Source organism: Saccostrea cucullata, unplaced genomic scaffold, assembly GCF_032062105.1.
Source record: "Saccostrea cucullata isolate Sc308-1 unplaced genomic scaffold, CSIRO_AGI_Scuc_v1 ctg697, whole genome shotgun sequence".
NCBI lineage: Eukaryota > Metazoa > Mollusca > Bivalvia > Ostreida > Ostreidae > Saccostrea > Saccostrea cuccullata.
Genome location: NW_026928374.1, coordinates 280,846 through 302,479, shown reverse-complemented (window position 1 = coordinate 302,479; position 21,634 = coordinate 280,846). Strand labels below are relative to the sequence as shown.

At 31.5% G+C, this 21,634-nt stretch overlaps 1 protein-coding gene across 1 annotated transcript; it reads right to left on the bottom strand.

The window, feature by feature from the left end:
* Nucleotides 1–2,577: 2,577 nt before the first annotated feature.
* LOC134277363 (calcium-activated chloride channel regulator 1-like) lies at nucleotides 2,578–10,569 on the bottom strand. The gene is made up of 13 exons (XM_062759698.1): nucleotides 10,366–10,569; nucleotides 7,923–8,205; nucleotides 7,587–7,722; nucleotides 7,137–7,302; nucleotides 6,807–6,933; nucleotides 6,548–6,666; nucleotides 5,588–5,812; nucleotides 5,106–5,399; nucleotides 4,712–4,921; nucleotides 4,313–4,583; nucleotides 4,027–4,197; nucleotides 3,451–3,654; nucleotides 2,578–3,292 (listed from the first exon to the last, which is right to left on the bottom strand). Exons 1-13 carry the CDS (start codon nucleotides 10,525–10,527, stop codon nucleotides 2,712–2,714), a joined length of 2,949 nt encoding a protein of 982 aa, XP_062615682.1. The 5' UTR covers nucleotides 10,528–10,569; the 3' UTR covers nucleotides 2,578–2,711.
* Nucleotides 10,570–21,634: the final 11,065 nt, after the last annotated feature.

The window sequence follows — 21,634 nt, the reverse complement described above, 5'->3', positions numbered from 1 at the left end:
AAGACGAAAATTATATTTTAAAGTGTCATTTCAATGAAAATTGTCTACGGTTTCTCAGAAAACGGTGGTTTTTATGTTTTTGGCCTTAATCATGATATTAAATTTGATATAGGTATCGGGATTACTTTTCATGATTTCAAATTGAATTCTGTGAAAAAAAAATACCTTATTTTCTACATAACGGTAATTCTCTTAGAGGCTAAAACTACGAGAAAAAGAAAGTTGAAATCGACTTTGACGTCATAATGGATTTAGCACCAAAAAAATAGACTAATGTCATTTACTAGAACTTGACCTTAATCTGTTTATTTGATAATGATATTTGAATATTTTTAAAACCGTTGCTATTTAGAATTTGCAACTTGAGTTGCAGCAAAGAGAGGCCACATTTTTCATAAATATGATTGCGTAGACCCTGGGGTACACAAAGAAAATATATAAAGTTTAACGTGGTTTAATTGTGCTTAATTCGATTTGTCCCTTAAAAAATTGCTTTTATTATGCAATTCACCTTTTTCGAATTAGAACTCAGTTAATCACAGGCAAACGTCGTGTAAAATGTACTTTTTTATATAAATTAATCAACCTATCCAAGATCCCAATCTACTCTTTATATTTTATATGTAACAACAAAACAAAAATAATATATTTAACAATAATATTTTTATTTATGAATTTATTGTTTAATTACTGTAAGGTGGTAGTTGCTATGGCATGGCATACACAATTACCGATAAAACGGTACATAAACTCTAGCTGAAAAAAGTCCACAAAGAAGATCTATATAGTGAAAAACACAAATTTTACCAAATTATAGAGTTATCTCTCTTTGTTTTCCCAAATAAGTGACCTCTTATGAAAATCAATATCAATATCTATAAAAATGTAAAAAAAAAAAAAAAAAATTCATTCCAATATGTTACTTTTAAAAAAAATTGACTTGGAGGTAGGAGGGAGACCAAAAACTATCGATAGTACTTCTACTTCTTTCGTTTTATAGCAATGAAAAAAAACGTTTTAAAGCATATGAGTAATTCCACTGCCAGCATGCAATGACACTTATGAAGATAACGAACAGTAGTTAAGAATAAAAGTTCATAAAAAGTATAAAATATGAACAGGGCAAACAAGGACTTCCAAAACATTGGAGGTTAGAATAGGTGCGATTGAGGAGAGAACATCGACCTCCTGCCCACCGGACACACCCTCCTTGTGTTCCATGTCATGATTGGGAAATAACGGGAAAATTCATCGTCAATTCATATATTGTACGCGGCCCCGGGGTCAATTGTTTGTTAAAATTATTTATAAAATTAAGCTGTTACATATGTTTACTTAAAATGTTGTACTCTAGATTCATTATCCCAGTGTAATGGTGGATTCTAGAGTACGTGAAAATTAAAGAAGCTAATGGTGGAGAGGAAGGGGGGGGGGGTGTAAACAAATTAACCATCAGATATATCTATTTTTAGATAAGGTATCCAAAGCTGACAGCTATCATTTGGTAAAGAAATGTTTTATATATTTTAGTTTTGATTAAATCTTAGTTTTCAATCTTTTTAAACATTTGATTATTTTTGTATATCTTTAATGGAGCTCCATTTAAAGGAGATCAATAAAGTCTAAAAATGACCACAACCACCCTATGTGTTCAGCACAGACAAGATATCTTACACAATATGCTTTGATGATGTTCAATTTGTGTGGAGGAACATGAACTTACATTGTGTTTATATATTTATTTTAAAGTATTAAATGTTCAAGCGTCTGGTTGCTTTTGAATACTTCAGATGAGACATTTCAATAAAATAAAGTATTTCAATAAAATGTCTTTTTATTATTTTGATTTATTTACAAATGGCAGCACATCATTCAATGTATTATACCATATTTTTAAGAATAACAATTCTTTTAAGAAAATTTTACTAACTTTTTTTTCATTTCTGTACCACTTGATAACATATGCAACAAAATCTAACAAGTATACATGCAAAAAGATATACAAAAATATTTTTCTTAAAAAATGCAGTGAAATGCATGTTATTGACTAAAAAAAATAAAACTCTACGATTGATTTCAAAAGTCACAGATGATGTACATTTTATTTTTTTTTCTTTTGTACTATGAAGAGCAATACAATCCACGTGTAAAAATAAAAAAAATATATCATAATTAATGGTTATGAGTTAAAATTTAACAGAATAAGCACACAAACTCTCATCTACCTATATATCATACATACACTTTCATTCCATGATACAATGGTAACTGGAAATACTGTTAATCAATAAATTGATAAATAGAAAATAACTGAAATTGATATAAATAAACAATCAAATGAATATTTCATGACTTCAGGACTGAGTTTAACAAATTAGGATTTCGCAGATCCATGTATATTGCCTTGTATTTATCACCCTTTGATACTTAGTCTTTAAGATTTTCATTTATCTCCTGAAAATAGTTTAGACACGAAACAAAAACATCGTGAACGAAAAGGTTTTGCTAATTGAATGTCTTAAGGGTATAGTAATCTGTTTCAACCCTTGTATAGCGAATGCAGAGAAAAAAGCTTTGTCACTGTTGAAATGGATTACTTTAAAAAAAAGATGGATGGAAAATATCAATAAATTAGTGGAATTTCCAAGCATAAATCTTAACAAATGTTTTACAACTTTACCAACTACACGTGTACCTGCATGCACCTTCTATTATGAAATGTAATACAGGTAAGAACTATCTCTGTAACCATGGATCCTAGGATCACGTGCCTGGTAACCTCGAACAAAATGTAAATGGGGTGAATAGTACATGCGCACTAGAAAATCATGTCCAAAATAACGTTCATGCGACATCTTATTTGATAGATCCTCTTTATGGTAATTAAAGTCATTTGCTTTACTTCCCGATTCAAATCGTTTTTTGCATATAAAACAACCGCAGGAAACTAGAATAAAAACAAATATTGCAGCTGCACTTGCTGAAAGAAATAAACCTTCCATGGAAATTGATTGTGATGACGTCACTTTTGTGGATTCAACACGTTTCCAACTGTTGTCATTGACAACAGACACAGAAACAATATTTGAAACTTCACCTTGGTTCCCTTCATCATCAACGGCTAGAACAGCTAAATAGTAATTCACTCCAACTTCCGGTAGGACAAAGGAAAATATTTCTAAGTTGCCTGGGTTTGAAGGTGTTGGAATCTTGTCCGTAATTTGGGTCACTGTATCAGTTGAACTTAAAATGGCTGAGTAGTTGTTTGACAAGAAAACCATGTATGATGATGCTGGAAAAGAAATAAAACGCATTCAAACACAACAATAATTACATGTATTCTTCACCCATCGTTGACCAATTATTTAACTCACTACGTTAAAGACTAAGATTTGACGTGAACGTATGTAATTTTTTGCTAAATATTAGCTTGTTTCTTTTCTTTCTTACCTTTTCCTACGGTAAAATCATCACCCACAGCATTCCAGCTTACATTAAATGAATTACCCTCGGTGCTCATTAGTCTAAGGGTCGTTATCCTGGCTGGTGGCATCTTATCTTCAGTTACTGGTTTGTAATTCTGAACAGTGAATGTTCCTCCAGCTGCAACCCTCTTAAATCCACCCACGTTTTCTGTTTTGAGATTAGAAGTTGCTGAAAAAATAAGGAAATTAAATTAAAATTTTGAACTGCTTTTAATTGTTTTTGTAGGTTGTTTATTGTAGAAATATATACTAAAATTGTAAATTAAGTGAAATTAGCATAATTTTTAGTACTTGTAGCAATATATATTGAATTAGGACACTATTAATTAAGAAGAAATAAATTCTGCAAAATACTTTTTTAAATATAAAATAAAAATGTAAAAAGCTATCTAAAAATATGAAATATTTTGTAAAACGTGAAGCTACAGAATTGAAGAGTTGGTTTTTTTTCATATATATATGTTTTTCACAAAGACCTAAACAAAAAATGAGACTGCTATAGTTCTGCCGCTAATAAAATGTGTAATAATGCTTTATTTACCTATTTCATTTTGTATTTGCCTTTTCCGCCTTTTCAGTTCAGGAAGCAGAATTTTTGATTCACCATCTTTGCCAGTTACTACAAGTTTTAGACTGTGTCTTCCACTCGATTTGATTTCTGATGGCAATATCAATCCGGTATATTGACCATCTCCCTTTATCAAATCCATGCCTACAATATTAACATTGTACGTTGGTGACTAAATAGGCAAGAATTTTCTTTGTATACAAGTCCAAAATAACAAAGTAATACCGATAAGATGGGAAATCGGAGGGATTTCTCTCACCTAGACCATCATCAGCTAGGTCTACATGGATCACGTGACCATTCTCATCCTCTGCAAAGATTTTAACTTCAGCATCAAAGACAGGGTATATTCCTTTCTGAACTAAAGCATAAAGTACAATTGGAGAAGACGGTGAAAAGTCAAACGAGTCTGTCGATGTCCACGCAGTGGCAGTTAAAACGTCTTCAGAAGGATTCCTAGGATAGGAGTGTGCCGTAAGAGTCAGAATGACGTCAAGGGTTGACGAAATCTCAATGACGTAATCACCTACCTAAAACGAATCATAGAAAAACATGCACATGGGATTTGATTTATAAGATATATATAACAGTCTACTATGAAGATTATGACAGACAACACATGTTTATCAATTAAAGTATCTTGCTGTAAATATGATACCTCAGCAATGCCGTCAATTTTTAAGCTACAGGAATCTGTACAGGCACCAGAAGTAACGAAACTATTTCCTGGACCTGATAGCGTTGCAATTGTGAAATCAATCCCTGGTCCCATTAACAAGATAGTGGTGTCAAGTCCAATGGTAGAGTCTATTGTTATTGATGTAGTGTAATTCTGGTCTTTGGTCACATTCACTGATTTGCTCTCGAGCTAAATGTTGAAAAATTGGGAAATTAAAGAATTACTACATGTAAAGTTTTGGAAAAAAAGTATATCTAAATTTTGTTTTTAAAGATATTTTCATTGATCTTGCAAATATGATTTAAAACCAATCAGGTTTCAAGTTTTTCGTCAAATACCTTCTAAATTTTTTATATTATTTTGGTCAACTTACTTGATACATCTTCCCTTCTTCATCGGAAGAAGATGCAGCAATGCCAAGAAAAATATCTGCCAGCGCTGTAGACCGTTGGTTTCCGGAGTAAAAGAAGCTGAATCCGCCACTGTCCTTTGCTAGTTTATCAATTTTGGCATCCGCCTCCCTCCCAATAGCCACCGATCGGATGATCACGCCCTCTGCCAGAATTTCCTCTCTCACTTCATCCGGTCCAGGAAGGACTGTATTTGCGCCATCAGATACCAGAATAATTTCACTACCAGTTATGTTGTCACTGTCTTCTGTTAATAACTGCAATAAACAAAATTGGACATATCTTAATTTTACCTCTTGATCATGTTAATGCTTTAAAAAGAAACAATATTTCATCTTCCTAATTTGTTTCATTCCTTTCTTCGATCAAAGAAATAATTTTAATTACTTTTTTCTAGACACACGATGATACTATATCTCCTGAAAGGATACTTAGTTTGAAATACCTCTAAAGCTTTTTGTAGACCAGCTCCAATAGATGTTGCGCCATGAGCTTTGATGTTCTTTACTAGAGTCACTAAACCTTGTCTGTCTTGTTCTGACGTCACAGTAGTCAATGGCGCCACGACACTGGCCGTTTCGTTAAATGTGACCACGGCAATGGATGTAGCATTTGGTGACCAGTTTCTGATGTAATTTGATGATATAGCCTTCAATTTGTTTATCCTTTGCTTTAAAAAAGATTTTTAAAAAGAATTTTGATTTTTTCTGCTACTTTGAAAACGGAGTTTTGAATCAGGATGTTGATTTCAATAATAATTTTCAAATGATTTATTGCGCGTTTCAATTTATATCACAATAATTTCCTTTTGTAGAAAAAATTGAAATCAAAAGGATAAGGTAAATTTGGAGCAAGTGATTATCATTAATAAAGATATTACTTGGTTATAATTAATGTATGCATGTGATTTTATCATCAGGGAAAGTTAGTCAGGTAAGCATATATCTTCTAAGATTAAATTATCATATATCAGTGGACAGGGATTAGTCAAATTAATTTTGCTATGCAAAAATTGCGAAAAAGAGTATCTATACAAGAAAAGGTACTTCACAATTATCATTACATCTACTTACATTTACAATACTGTAGTTAATCGTAAGACTGATTTAAAATAGTTTTCAAAAGTAGTTAAATGTGTACTAGATCAAATATAGCAAGAAATGACAGAAATTTTAGATTGTGGGTTATATAAAATGGAATATAGTTATCTAAAATATGGAAAGAGAATATAAGGAAAGAGAAAGTAAAATTCATAGGTATTGTAATACCTTTCTCAAAGGGTTTGTTGCTTTACTTTCCTGGAGGAAGCATGAATATCATTGAAATTTAATTACGTATAATCATTGATTGTCATATTTAGAAATAGACAATGTCTGACGACATTTGGTTCGAATTTGGTACTTACATCATAACTGTTCATACTTCCGGACTTGTCCAATACTAAGACAACTTTCTGACCCGCCCGCTGTTGAACCACCCTGAATGTTGGAACTGTATTCTGAGATGGAGAGCCTGGTTTTGTATCTACAAGCAAGAAAAACAAGGTTAACAATCTGTATTCGAAAATATGTGAGTATATCCAATACTGCATAGATACAAAGTTTTGTCTCTGGAATTTCCCAAAAAAATATTTGTAATAATATTAAATCAATGGTTGAACTGACCTTTGAAGTCAGAGTGAAGTCTCATTATTTCCCAGGCACTCCTTCCTTGGCAGAATCTGTTATGAGGGGTATCCGCCTCTCTGTTGTGTGGAACATCACTGTTTTCATCGTCACAGAACTCAACAACCTTAAAAACAAATGCATAATCAAGTTACATCACATGCTATGATGCAATACAATAAGAATATTAGATAACTAAACAACGATTATATTTAATTCAACACAAGAGCATTTTAAGAAGACGCTTTTACACTGTTTGAAAATTTATCATTGTCATTATTTAACGAATATATCAGTTTTACATAATATATATGTATACAATGTACTAACACTAGATATCTCTGGTTTCCCCATGATTGAGCCTTTTACAGTATTGTCCTGTTCCTCTACACAGAATTTACAATCCTTTTCTGGTAGACCATTATCGTCCAGAAGACAAGGTTTGGAGCTCTGGCAGTATTTCAGGTGGTTTTGGCCCTTTATGTTTCTAGCACATCTGAAGAATGACACCGATTCTAATGTAAGATATTACAGATCATTAACTTTAATTCGACATAATTTATTCATTATTTAGCGTGATGGAGTTCAAGGCATAAAAAGATACATGATATTTGTATAGTAAATATGTTTGTCTTTGATTGATTTGTAATAATTTTATATTATCTTTAAAAACAATGTCACTAAAGGCACACACTGATGAAGTAAGTCTGTATTATTCTATTAAAAACGAAACAGAAATGTAAGACTTTTTTCGTTGATGGGTTTTGAATGTTAACTTACATATTGGGTTTAAATGTCCCCTCAGTAGAGTAAAACCAAGGGTTTCTATTTGCTTCCATGATGGGTGCTTCTTTATCGCCATGTTCGTCAAATAACCCCCATCTGAAATGGCCCCAGTGATGAACTAGTATCTTATCTATGAATGAAAAAGTCATTTTGATCATAATTCATGAAGCTGAATTTTATATTTCTTTGTTCAAAGCAGATTTGTATAGAGCATTATAGGGTGTTTCATATCAATATTTTATCGCAGCAAAAATGAATGCTTAAGCTGTTGTATAGAACATGTACCTCAATAATATTTTGATTGCTTTCTTTAATATAAAAAATATGCACCTGCAAGTCCTACTGTCGGATGAACTTGTACCGTAATTGGTTCTAAATGTATATATCTTCCGGGATGACCACATCCGGTCATTCCAGATACGTATGGTTTGTTGTCAACCAGTGGATTGGGTTTGTCTACAATTATGTGGGCCGTATCAAGCTGTGGCCCACTTACAAATTCTTTGGTAAAATTATTTGGCCATGACTTTGGTATAACTATGGTGACATCTTTAAAGAAAACGTGGTATTTTGTTGACTTGTACAACTGGGCAGAGGCGGCTGTGATTAAGTTCTGCAAAATGATATAATAATTAAGTAAAGATTCTCTTAATAACATAATTTATTTCCGCTATGAAAAAGAGTTATGTCAAAAAGGTTTAAAGAAACATAGGTAGTCTTTTCCCAACATATGTATTTTGCGTAAAGTAATAATGTTTTTATTTCTGTTACCCACTTTGACTCCACACGGGTTTTTTATATACATAAATTACCAAATAACTAACTACCAAGATTCCTGATTAAATCTATTATGTTCATTTTTTTGCAAAATTGCGCAGCATGTAAAATGTCCCTCTGTTCAACTTAATCGTTAGAACTAGATATGACAATTATATGTACTTTCAAGAACAAATAAGTGCAATTAGATTAAGAGTGTTAATTTTGCACTTTGCCTGAAGAAATGATTAAGAATGACACTCTATATTTTCGACAGACACAACTGTGATGAGGTAGACTTAAGAGATTATAACTATACCTCAATTGTACAGCATGAACAGGTGAAGTGTGAAATCGTTTGTCAATGATAAACAAGCGTAGGTGAGAATTTACAAAACAGAAATGGAAATAAACAATACATATAACGAGGGCAAGATGGTTAAATGTTTTGTTTAAATCAACATTAAGTCGGCACCTGATGTATTATTTAAGGTGTATTTTTAAAACGTATAGTAATGCTTGTTGTAAATTTAGAAGGATTCTGTTCCTTATGTACTTTGAAACATTATCACAATAAAGTTATATAAAATCGTAGGCAAGACATACTAATAAATATATATTTACAACCACTGAATATTTTCTCCTTTATTTCTTAAGAAAACCCATTGCGTTAATCACTGCATGAACTACATTAGTCATGTTGCCTGTACAGATTTCTAGATCAGTGGCTGTTCCCTCAATGAATCGTATAAAGACGCTTGCGTCATTAATACAATAATTAATCTTTTTGATCCCACTTTAAATGATTATTTAAACAGATATAAATATAAACAATAAAATGTCTTTCTTTGTTATTACTAGAATTAACGGTCACAGCTATTGCAGAAAATATTTACATAACCCGCTTACGCGGGTTATGTATTTTTTTTCTGCAACAGCTACTTCCGTTAATTCCAGTAATAAAAAACAAAGAAAGCATTTTATTGTTTAAATAACACGTAGATGCTGTTTGATCTTGATCTGAAATAATGTAAGGAAACCATCTTGTTCCTAATTTTTGCTTTAACACTAATCTACAATATCTCTGAAAATTTAAAACCAATAAATAATTAAAGTACTTATTACAACATGTGCACTTTACAAGGCAAAACCGCTTACACAGACTGGAAACAGGCAAATTGTCATTTTATTGCTAGTTACAAATTTTGATTGAAGAGAAAAAATTCAGTCAGATCATCATTTATCATTCAAAATTTGATTTATCGTGCCGTTTTCTAAAAACAAAATTATGCAAATCTCCTTTTTGTCTTTGATACTACAGTATACTTTAAGATATAAAAGGGTAATTTAAATATTTTCTTTTGTTTACAAAAGTCTCACAGATGAATTCAAAATAATCACAATAATTTTGACATTTTAATACTAGTATCATATTTATTGACATGATATTCTATCACAGTAGATTTCTTTTAGAGAGGGATAAGAATAGACAATAAACTTCAATTCTTAAAACAAACAAATTATTTATCTGAACTGTTAAGGCTATTTATATTTGGTCTTTAACAATAAAAACACAGTGACGTATTTTTGTATTGTATTAAGTCGGTCTCCTTGTACTAAAAAACCTTCAGGAAATTTATTTTCACCTTTTTATGCAATCTGCAAGTTTGCCATTATAAGAATGTAAAAATCATATGGAGTAAAATATAATGCAATCTACAAGTTTGTGATTATAGGAATGTAAAAGTCATACGGAATAAAATGTTTAATTAAAAATTTCTTTTTGCATATGTTTGAATTATAAATTTAAAACATATCTCTTAATGACATTATTTCAATGCACAACTTAATAAACGCCACATATTTTCATAAGAGAGAAAATGCAGAAAATAGAACAAAATACTTGCAATAGCCTTTATATAAATAGCTTTTAATTATCATAAATATTGTAAATTTTTGAATTTATTTTTGGGAGGTTAATTCAAATTTAATTCAAAACATAATAGAATAAGCTCACCTTTAGTCTCTGTATATGAATTTCTGTAGGGTCCAATTTACTAGATATTGCTACAGTTACTCCAGTGTAACCATTTCCATCCAGCTGTATCCTCTTGGACTGGAGAAAACAGTCAACATATCCAATTACACTCAAAAGCAAAATTGATGGAAGGAGTTCCATGTTAATGGCGATATACAGATTGTTTTTCTTCAGGTGTATCGTCCTTTTCTTCAGGTGTATCGTCCTTTTACTTGGGACGATATTTTAATACTCCATCCTTTCACTAAAGAGGTTTGTGAATGCAATTTTCGTGACCATTGGCACGAGATGCTGAAAGAAAGCACCGAATAAATGTGGTTTGATAACTGATCTAGATGCTGATAATCGTGAGAAATCTTTCACAGTAAAAGTGGTCGGAGCGCTGGCCTTTAAATCGCCTTTGTTTCCAAATCCAAATATTTAAAAATTTTTGTAAGATGTTGACAAACTTAAGAAACAATTCAGCATGAAGTTTTTAATACCATGCACAACACATCTTTTTGTAAATTAAATCCAAAAACACACCTGTTTAATTTTGGCCTAAATTTCATTCATTTGCAAGTTGACAACCCTTCAGGGATTTTGATAGATTGTACGTGAAATGAAAGAACATTAAATACTGATTCAAAATTCATAACTGCATTATTTATACCGATAGCGTTTGAAATCAAAGTTGACTTCCGTAATGTCATCAAATCATAAACTTTCACGGGAGGGCGGAGATAAGCCTACGTTAAACCAATGGAAAACGTGTTTCCGTTCAAAAATAGTCTAAGATTAAACATCACCAACTTTTTCCAAGCATCGTATTTACTGCATTGCCAATAAAAATAATAATTAATAAAAACATTTTCAAACGTAATAAGAGGAACTAATTATCTTGATATTGGAAAGTGGTTTTGATTTTGGAAATGTCACCAAACTAGGTAATTCCACGATAAATTTCAATTAACATTTAATCGTTAGCTGCAGTTTTTCTAACCACGCATGCATGCAGGTAATTATTTTCAACATTGCATTGCAAAATGTCATTATTTTTTTTAAAACATATAAAAATGCCCTGCAAAGAAATGAAATTAATTCCGTGGTATTATAAATAAAGCGCATAAACATGTAAATTTTCACGTATATAAATTGAATGAAGTTGAAAATTATAATTCTATCTTAATATGAAATCTACATTAAATCTACATTAATTGCATAATTAAAAAATTGATACATATATCAAACGAACATAAATACTCATAATTTGCTCCAAAAGGAGAAAATAAATTTAAAATAATGCAAAAGGGAATTTTTCGCCGTCGGTTTTAATATAAATATTAAGTTTTAAGTTCAAAGCTAACACGGGGCAAAAATATAAAAACATTTTTTATAAAAAGATTTAAATACTTTGTAGATGTATATGTATATAGTGAAGTTGAAACTTGTGTTTGATACGCTTTTGCCTAATTTCAGTGGTTGTCTAGTTAAAAAAGATATATATTCTAATGCTTAATGTTCTAATTTATACCAGAAACAACATCATTGCAGCTCGATGCATATCAATGACATAACATGTCTAAAGCATAATTAGTTAAAAAGCAGAGGACTCTTCATGTGGAACCTAAGTGCAAAATAAGACAAAAAAATATACTGTAGATGATTAAATTATCAAAATGATATATGAAAGATGCATAGAACTTGAATAGGTCTATGGAATTAAAAAGTTTAACTGCATTTATTAATCGTGTCAATTTATTAATCGTATTGCTCGTTGAGTTTGAAAATACAACATTTAATATAAAATGAAAAAAGACGAAAATTGAACGAAAAGGCTAAAAAAAAAGCAGTAATTTAAGAGGTCGCATTATTTCCCCATACTGCATTGCTAGTTTTTGTTTGTGAAATGTGATGTTTTCTCGGTATAAATCATAACAAACATCGCCTCAGAATAAACATTAATTTTATCCAATTACTAGTCATCAGAGCTTTAAAAATGGACGTATGGTGTAAAGGTTTGTATTAAAATAAAACATTTGAAAAATTTGATATACTGATTAAAAGACCATTTTCTGTATATAAAGTGTGTGATAGCCTTTTTTTTAAACTACACGATTCCCTTTGTGTTCAATGGTTTTCATAAAAGATTGATTGGAATGATTATTATCTTAATAAAACAAAAACCATTTCTGTTCAAAAAGAAGGCACTAAGTTCAAAATTTTGCTGCAAGATGTAGAGTATGGGGTTCCGCATTACATCAGAACAAGTATTATGAATCATCTACAATGTATGTATTTCTTCATTGTAATCATCTATATACTTTTTAGATAATCCATCTTCGTATGTCTGAGTGGATAATAGTCGCAATTATATGTTAAAGACTGTATTAGAAAACTTTATATCCTGAGTGATAGTGAAAAACATGCATCAATTATATTTTCTTCCAGGTTAACGGCTTTTCTTTAACTTTGGTTAAATAAAGCAGTTAGATGTACTAAAACGGTTTATTTTTAATTACACATCAATTTAATATTAAATATTTGAAATATATGCTGACATCAGAAAATCTAGTGGTCTCGACCTGTTTAAATTTAATGAATTTCATATACAGTTAAAACGAATTACGGATATAGCGAAGAAATCTCATCCCAGTGACTTCGTTAAAACAGAGTTTTGCTGTAGGATATCTGTGCTATATTTGGTTCAAAAATCAAGGAAAAGTATGTTAATTAATCACTTAATGTATACCTGTTGCCACTACGATTACTATATCAAATGGATGGCTCTGCATATATACATGACATCTTTCTGTATGTTTATTTTGCAATCCATTGCATGACTTTAAAAAAAAAACTTTGAAAACTGCTCTTAAACTCCGGTACCTCAGAAAATTATCTTTTCGGAATTACAGCGTAAGAATTTTGTGTAGAAAAAAATATTTTCTTACTCATGCAAAAGAATCTATTTTTGATTGAACTAATTTCATAATGCAAAATGCAAATGTGTTCCTTTTACTGCCATTCCCCACGATAAATTAAAGTCCAGAATTTTTTAAATTGTTGAAGCTGCTTTTTCATGAAAATGGAATCGGTCATTTGCAAAATTATTTTGTTTTTCAAAATTTTGATTGATTCTGATCAGGTCCTCCACTAATCCTTTCCCATGAATAACAATTGCACCCCGTAATTTACACAAGAATCTTACTTATCTATTTCATATTTAGATATTTTAATAGAAAAAGATTATAATGGTAATTTAACAACAAAGCTTTGTGATAAACGAGTTGAATTTAACTTTTCAATAGTCAACTTCCCTTTCTTATATAGCAATATACTTTTATTTTTATGACAAGGAGCACACGGCGGGTGTTACTGTTTATTAGCGGATGCTAGTTCCCAATGGTGCCTGATCCCATTTTATTAAATAATGTAGGAAGTTTTCTTTTTCATTATAATTTTCATGATCATTTGATTAATGATGTTTCAAAACAACGTCGATTTGAGAATACAAAATACTCTTGATTTCTTTCAAATCAATTTTGAATAAAGGAACAGTATTATAATAATCAAAAACAGAATATCAAACATGAATGGACCATAATTAAAATGTCTCAATAGAGGAATGATTTTAAAGTCTTTGAAATTTTTATCTTTCCTTTTTGAACTGAGAAAAGATGATAGCTATTTTTAAACAAAAAAAATATATGCCTTAAATTAGAAGTGTCAATATACCCACAAGACTGATGAATAAATGCAACATAAAATAAATAATATTTGCATTTTGGCGAGCGTGTTATTTGCAACTAAGTGAGCTTGGTATTTTCTTTTTGTCACAATGATAAGACTTTTTTTACAGTTTTCATTTTCTCTAAAACAAAAATATGTTGATTTATCTTAATTAATAAATTGCAGTGTTATTTATGAAATGATAGGGCCAGTAACTTTTGACATATTTTTTGAAGAAGGGACAAAATTGCTTAAAGCTGAGGGGATTTCCACACTTTAAAACATATTGTAATTACATGTAGTCATCAAATTGTTAAAAAGAAAAACAAGTGTATTTTTATCGAAATCCAGGCTTTTATAATTTATTTACTCTCAGGGCAAACTTTTAATTCAGACTCTCTAGTCCTAAAGAATAAGAACACAATACTATTTCAAACAAGTAATGTAAGCCTTTTTGTCATCAAAATGATTTCATAGACCATCAATCAAGCAATATTGAATTTTCCTTTTTAAGATCGATAAGAATGTAAAACAAAGAGTATCCGACAAGTAAGGGAGGTCAACACGTTTACTATTACACAATTAGTTTGATAAATTTATTTTTGTTTTATCCAGTTTACCTTTTTGTCAATCCGTGATGTTTTTCTTTAGTATCAACAGGGATGGATGAAACTCTGGAAATTGTATTTAACACAACATAGATTTTGTTTTGGTTATTTTATAACAACTAATTTTTTATACAGGTTTTTAGTGCAATGCTTCATTTCTTCACTGACCAAAAAATAATTTTGATTCAGCTTCTAGGAGAAAATACCAAAAGGATTGATTCCTTGATTTAAATTCCTGAATTATAATTTATTTTCGTCTTGAAACGTTAACATTTAACGAATGTTTGTCACAAAATACACGAAGTAAAGAATGTACTTAAAATATTTAGATGCTTACATTTCATCTAATTGGGTTAAATTTTGATCAAACTGCTAAAAGGGATAAAACCACAGTAGTTTTATTATCGTATTAAATTTCAATCTATCCAAATTTGAATTTATGAAGGTTTATCTTTCACTTGAATATAATCACCTGGACACGAAACATGCGGTCAAAGTGTTGTCTTATAAAATGGTACATCAGAATAAATGGTGCATTATTTCTATTCTAACAAACAACAAATTAATTCATTAAGTGTGCATTTAAGCAATGGGCAGCAGAGAGCTGTGGCATTGAGTCACATGGAAAGACTTGGAAAGTCCATAACCATAAATATTAAAATTCATAATAGTACTTTATTAATTAACCACTTTTAGTACTAGTGTGGTGAAGTAATTTTCCACGCATAATTATCTTACATGTTTCGATTTTTAATGGTTATTTATGCCACCAACGCCAAAACAAAAAGGTTAATGATAAATTCATCCTGACAACCATCAAATATTTCTTTTATGAATGTTAACATTTGTGCTGTATTTCAATGAGTATTTATATGAGAAATCTCGTCACCAAACCTCCACATTAAATTCAATGCCAAACATAAATACTGTTATACTCTCTCTCTCTCTCTCTCTCTCTGACTTCCCTAACAAAATACTATAGTAAACTACAGTTAACTATAGTTTACTATAGTTAACTATAGTACGAAAGTTAAAACTTTGGAACTTTGATTTACTAAAGTGAACACTTTGGAACTTTGATTTACTATAAAGAAAACTTTGGAACTTTGATTTACTTTGGTGAAAACTTTAGAACTTTGATTTACTATTAATAGTAAAAACTTTTGAACTTTGATTTACTATGATGAAAACTTTGGAACTTAGATTAATTGTAGTAAACTATAGTTTACTGTAGTATTTTTTGTTAGGGTTGGCCTTTTCATATTAAAATTCTAATGCTATAAATGCTTTATTCAGCATACAAACCAAAGTTACATAAAGATAAGTAAGTTATGTTATTTTGAATCAATGTTTTTTTCCTCTGCAAATAATTTAATTCTGGATGAAACGCTGTATTTTATTGGATAAAAAATTTACTTTATATCGTATAAAATGGGTTGCCTACGTCACAATGACTTGCGTCAAAAACATCAATCTACCTGACGTTACATTCAAATTTTGTACAAATTGAAGTCCTTTTGTTAGAACAATGATCTTTTTTCTTACATCAAATGAATGAAATTAAATTATAAGGAATGAATGCAACAGCTACCCATTTTATACGGTATAAACTGGGTCGGAACAGTATGCTTTTTGGGAGTTGAACTATGTTCAATCTCCCATGGTCATCACGTATTTAACATGCGCAGTAATTTGTGTTGATTATATAGAGCCGAAAGCGAGGCTACTGTGTCGGCTGATTTACTCCGATGATATTCAACAGAAAACATAAATGGGGAACATAAACATCCGCCACAAATAGTTCGTCATTTTCTCCTGAATTGATCTAATTTTCATAATTTGAAATGTAAGTAAATGTAATAATGATAAAGTAATCTTATTTTGAATATTAGATTTCGTTCAAAGTAAAACTAAATTATAAAGAACCTCAAAAGTGTTTCGTAATGGAACTCATTTTTTTGTGTGGCGTCATACACTGAAAAAGATGCGATCGACAACTCTACATACTAACGGCAAGCGGTAAAGCGTGTCGTCCCGACGGTCCCGGATTTTTAGCAATTTCTTGTTTACCGGTGCACAGAATTTATTTAAACTTTTCGTGAACATTTTCTTGGTTTAAATGAATTCATTAATGCATAAAAACTTTAGGAAACATGCGTATTTATTACTAAATCAGCAGTATCACCTGCCAAAAGCGGTAAATCTAGTACTCTGTTATAAATGTTAAAACCAAAAAACGGACACTGATGTTTTTGTAAAATCATTTCGTAAAAACAACAAAATGAAGTCTTTTTTTAATAAAAGGAAAACCTCATTTACATACCAGATAACTCGTACGTACACAAACTCTCACATATAACACCGTTTTTATGTTTGGTCATTAAATATTTGTTTTAAACTTGGTATTGCTTTTTTCATCACAATATTAAAAAAGATTAAGTTCTGACGTACTCCATGTATAATGTTCATGTAATTGAAATACATTTATATTCACAGAGAAGTTTTATATAACAAACCTGTAAGCTCTTAAAAGATTGCTGTGTTAAAATCCACATTTTATGAACATTGATATTATTCCTGCGAAACTGAAATTTTCATAACACTTGGGTAAAGGTGCCAAGGAAAAATATCTTACAAATTTGAAGACTGTGAGCAGTGAATTATATAAATGATCAACCGCCTCTTATATGAATTTAATGGCAGTGTCCATGTTTGCAATGGGAAACCCAAAATATGTGTAGGATGGAAAAGTAATAGAAGGTGCACAACGGCAATATGTAATAAAGATTCTATGAAAATTTCGTTCAGTGGTGTAAGAGGAGTTGCGGATAAGAGATGGGTATACCTAAAGTGTAACAAACAGATAGACGGAAATCCAGATTAATAAATACCCTCCCGCTTTTCAAGCAGGGGGTATAAAAAAGGACTAATATAGGCAGGCAACAATATGGCCCCTGCATTTTTTTGCCATTCAATGTCTCAGAATGTCTTTCTCAAGATTTTTGCAACCCAAAAATCTGAAACAGTTGTCTGTATTTGAAATAATAATATTGTTCACCTACTTAACTTCCCGATCAAAGATTTTATTTAACACCACGTTCAACTCCCATGAGTGCTTTCAGTACTTTGATTTATAAACCGCGTCGCGGTTTATAAAGCGTAAACTGCCCCAACCCAGTTTATACCGTATAAAATGGGTAGCTACTAAATTCATTCCTTAAATACAAATTAATGTACAAAATTTAGGGAATAAGATTCTTGTAATGAAATCACACAGCAAATCGAGTTTTAAACCAGGAGCATGGCAAAAGAAAGACCTTTAAAACATCAGATAACGTGTCATAGAGGAGTGACCATTTTTGGTCAAACATGGAAGTTCGCTAGTTTGCGAGTTGTGAGGAAGATTTAAAAGATAAAGGAAGAACTCTGAGAATACAAAACGATGAACAAGGATAGCTGTTTACATTTTTGGGAATATTTTGCACATACAATTTCTTGGTTGAATTCTACTTTTCCACTCTGCGTGCAGAGTTTTGACGCTGTTTATGGAGACGAAAGAAAATAGAGACAAACATGTCATATGTATGATTGTGTTGATAAATTATCGAAGAAGACAAACGTATTAACATTTTGTCAGTGCATTTCCTCTGCAAGTGTAAATGAGTGCAATTCTGGGGGATGGGGTACTCTGTGTTATTCGGAGCTAGTTAGATACCTTGTGCTATTATTATGTTATGGGTTAAAATTTCTTACCGAAACAAGTGCCTGTGAGCAACATCCAATAACATTTGAAACATTTACATTCAACTTATTTATGGTTAACAACAACAACACATCAATATTTCTGTAAACATTGGGAAGATATACATTGTACTAATAATTTTGTGAAATTTAATAATTAATAATATAATAAATATGGACTCAAGGCACGGTCAATATGCATTTATAATGACCCAGGATGACGGATATTGATCTCATATACATGTATCTTTGGTCATTCTCTGTCATCCTGGGTCGATAAATGCATATTGACCTACACTGAGTCACTCTTAGTCTATATTTGCACAATACATATGTAACATTATACATTTATTGACTGAGTTCGAGGGCAACATGCGTTCTGTCGGACCCAAGAACCAAACTGTCTGCCTGAGGCCGTTAGGCCAAAGGCAGACAGTTTGGTTCGAGGGTCCGACAAAACGTATTTTGCCCGAGAACTCTGTCAATAAATGTTTTGCTATACCTTTCATTTTTTTTTTTATTATTTTGACATAGATGTATTTTGTACTGTAACACGTGGTGTAACATCAGGTCTGTCACTGTTTAACACTAACCCCCCGTTCACACATAGACGCCGCTTCTACTACGATCAAAGTGTGGTCAAAAGCGTGGCCGATCGTGACAAATCGCAGGAGGAACGTCGTGGGGTCGTCATAAGCGTAGTATGATCGCAGTAGAGTCTTCATGATCGGAGAGCTCTACGTTCTCACCACGCTTATTTTGAACATGTTCAAAACAAGCGTAGCGGGATCGTGGCCAACAAGAATCGGGGTGGAGTCGTAAAAAGGGCGTAGTAGAAGCGTACAAGCAGTGCGGAAGCATCGTAGAGAGATCTTCATGATCGTAGTAAAAGCGCTGTGAGAGCGTAGGAACTCACCAAGCACGCTCATACAACGCTCCCTCTACGTTCGTACTACGTTCTCACTACGATCTCTCTACGTGCCTGAAGATCCTACGAAGACCTACAATGAACTTACGCCGATCATATCACGACCTATCAGACAAGAGTTTGTTCTTATACCGCTGATATTTGACCAATCATCATCTGTTAACAGCATGTAAAGGGTGACACTATACTTGATGATCATTTACAATTGAGCATTTTCACATCTTGTTACAGTTATAATAATTGAAAATGCCCTAAACCATGTGGTAAAGGCCGGAAAAAAAAACTGCGGTCGCAAAATATGTATCATCGCTAAAATTTTACTACAAAAATCTGCAGTTTCAAGATATATTTACATCATCACCAAAATCTTACTAGAAGCGTAATGCAATCGTAATATGATCGGCACCACCGTAGCGACATCGCGGTACAGTCATCTAGGTCTGTGTAGCGTCGTAGTATGGTCTTTAATGTCGTTGTGGCAACGTAGCGTAATCGCACTAAACACGGCTGCTTGTCGGCAACGGTCAGCGTAACATCGTAGTAGAAGCTTGTTAGCAGCGCGTTTGACGTAGAGACATCGTAGTACGGTCGTAACGAAGACCATAATTGCAAAATTGCTCTATTTTGACGCCGATCGGCTGCGATCTGCCCCGATCCAAAAAATTTTCAGATCGTGGCTTGATCGGGATGATCGCCGTAGAGTCGCAGCTCTGTGTGAACGGGGGGTAACGAATGAAATTGAGATAAAGCTCCGCCCTTTGATATTGAGATTGATCAAGATTCTTTATCATCACCATTTACAAATCTCATGAAAGAGTAAATTGATGATTATGGAATTGATAAAAAATCTTGCACTAAGTAGGAAGTTCATTTAGTTCAAAATTTCCTGAAATATTCTTTGACATATTGGTGGTGTGCAATCTTCGATTCAGCGTAATGTTTTGTTTACCTCAATTCCTTCTTGCATACCTTACGGTCAGACAATGAGTTATATTGTTTAATTTCTTCTTTTTCAACTTCTGTTCATTATATGCATTCACGTCTAAAATGTAATTACGTATTACGAGAAAACTTGTTTACAAACAGGTGACGAGGAATACATAATTAGTTGTAATATATAACTATTGTTATATATTTTATCCAAATATAAGAGGCTAATAATTGGTTATTAGATGGATGTTGTTTATATGTATTAATGTTCAAAACAATATTTACGCTATGCTTTTCTTTCCTAATGGAATTCTCCCATATCTGATGGAATTTGCTCGGTTACTTGTTTCCTATGACTTCGTGTAACAAAATATTTTTTTTCGGCTGGAAAGATTTATGTGGATTAAATTTAAGAAATATACACTTTATCTTATTGTTGTTAATCATTGTTTTGGGGGTCTGAATCAAACTTTAACAATGCATAGCTATGCGTTGCACATGTATCAATTGGAACACAAAGAAGGTACAATATGCTTGCAAGAAATATGCCAGTTTTATTTGGGAATCAAGACTAATGTTATTAAAAGCAAAAAAAAATATCAATCTCCTTAGACCTGTGATATTAATAGTTTCTTTCTCTACATTTTCAGTCAACGTGTAATAGTGTGCTGTGATTAAGGCATCTAGTTTTTTTGCAGTGTGCATAATGATGATAAGAAAGTATCATAATTATATATAAGTTATATTTTTGCATCGCAGCAGTTCAAACAAAACCCATCATGTATAAAATTCGACACTCAATCAAATGAAACTAGTTTGAAAAATAATTCAGATATCCTATAAAAATTAATCTCTTCAATCATGTTACAAGTGTGTTAATCAGTTTATGTATATAAGGCGTGGATTTCTTTGATTCTTCATTTTAACTCAATAATGCAAAACATCATCATTTCAATGATGCTGTAATAATTGAATTTCCCTTAGTTTCAAATCCATTAAACAAAAAGTTTCATATCCAGCTCGGGATACAATATAATCAGATATTTATTTTATTCATGGATATATGGGATTTTTTTTCTTTTCGAAAATATATGTTTTTCATATCAGTGAAAAAGCATTGTCTTGCAAGCTAAAAGATGAGAAATCGGAATTTGGATACGTCCTGGACATAAAGCAAACAATTAAAAAATAATAATAATACGTTCAAACGTTATGAAGTGTTAATCTGGAGAGTACGAAAGGTAAGTGTAAAAATGTATAAGGTCAAGTTAAACAGTGATGTATCCATTATTAACATATCTGTTGCATGCATTAATAAATTTGAAAAAATAGC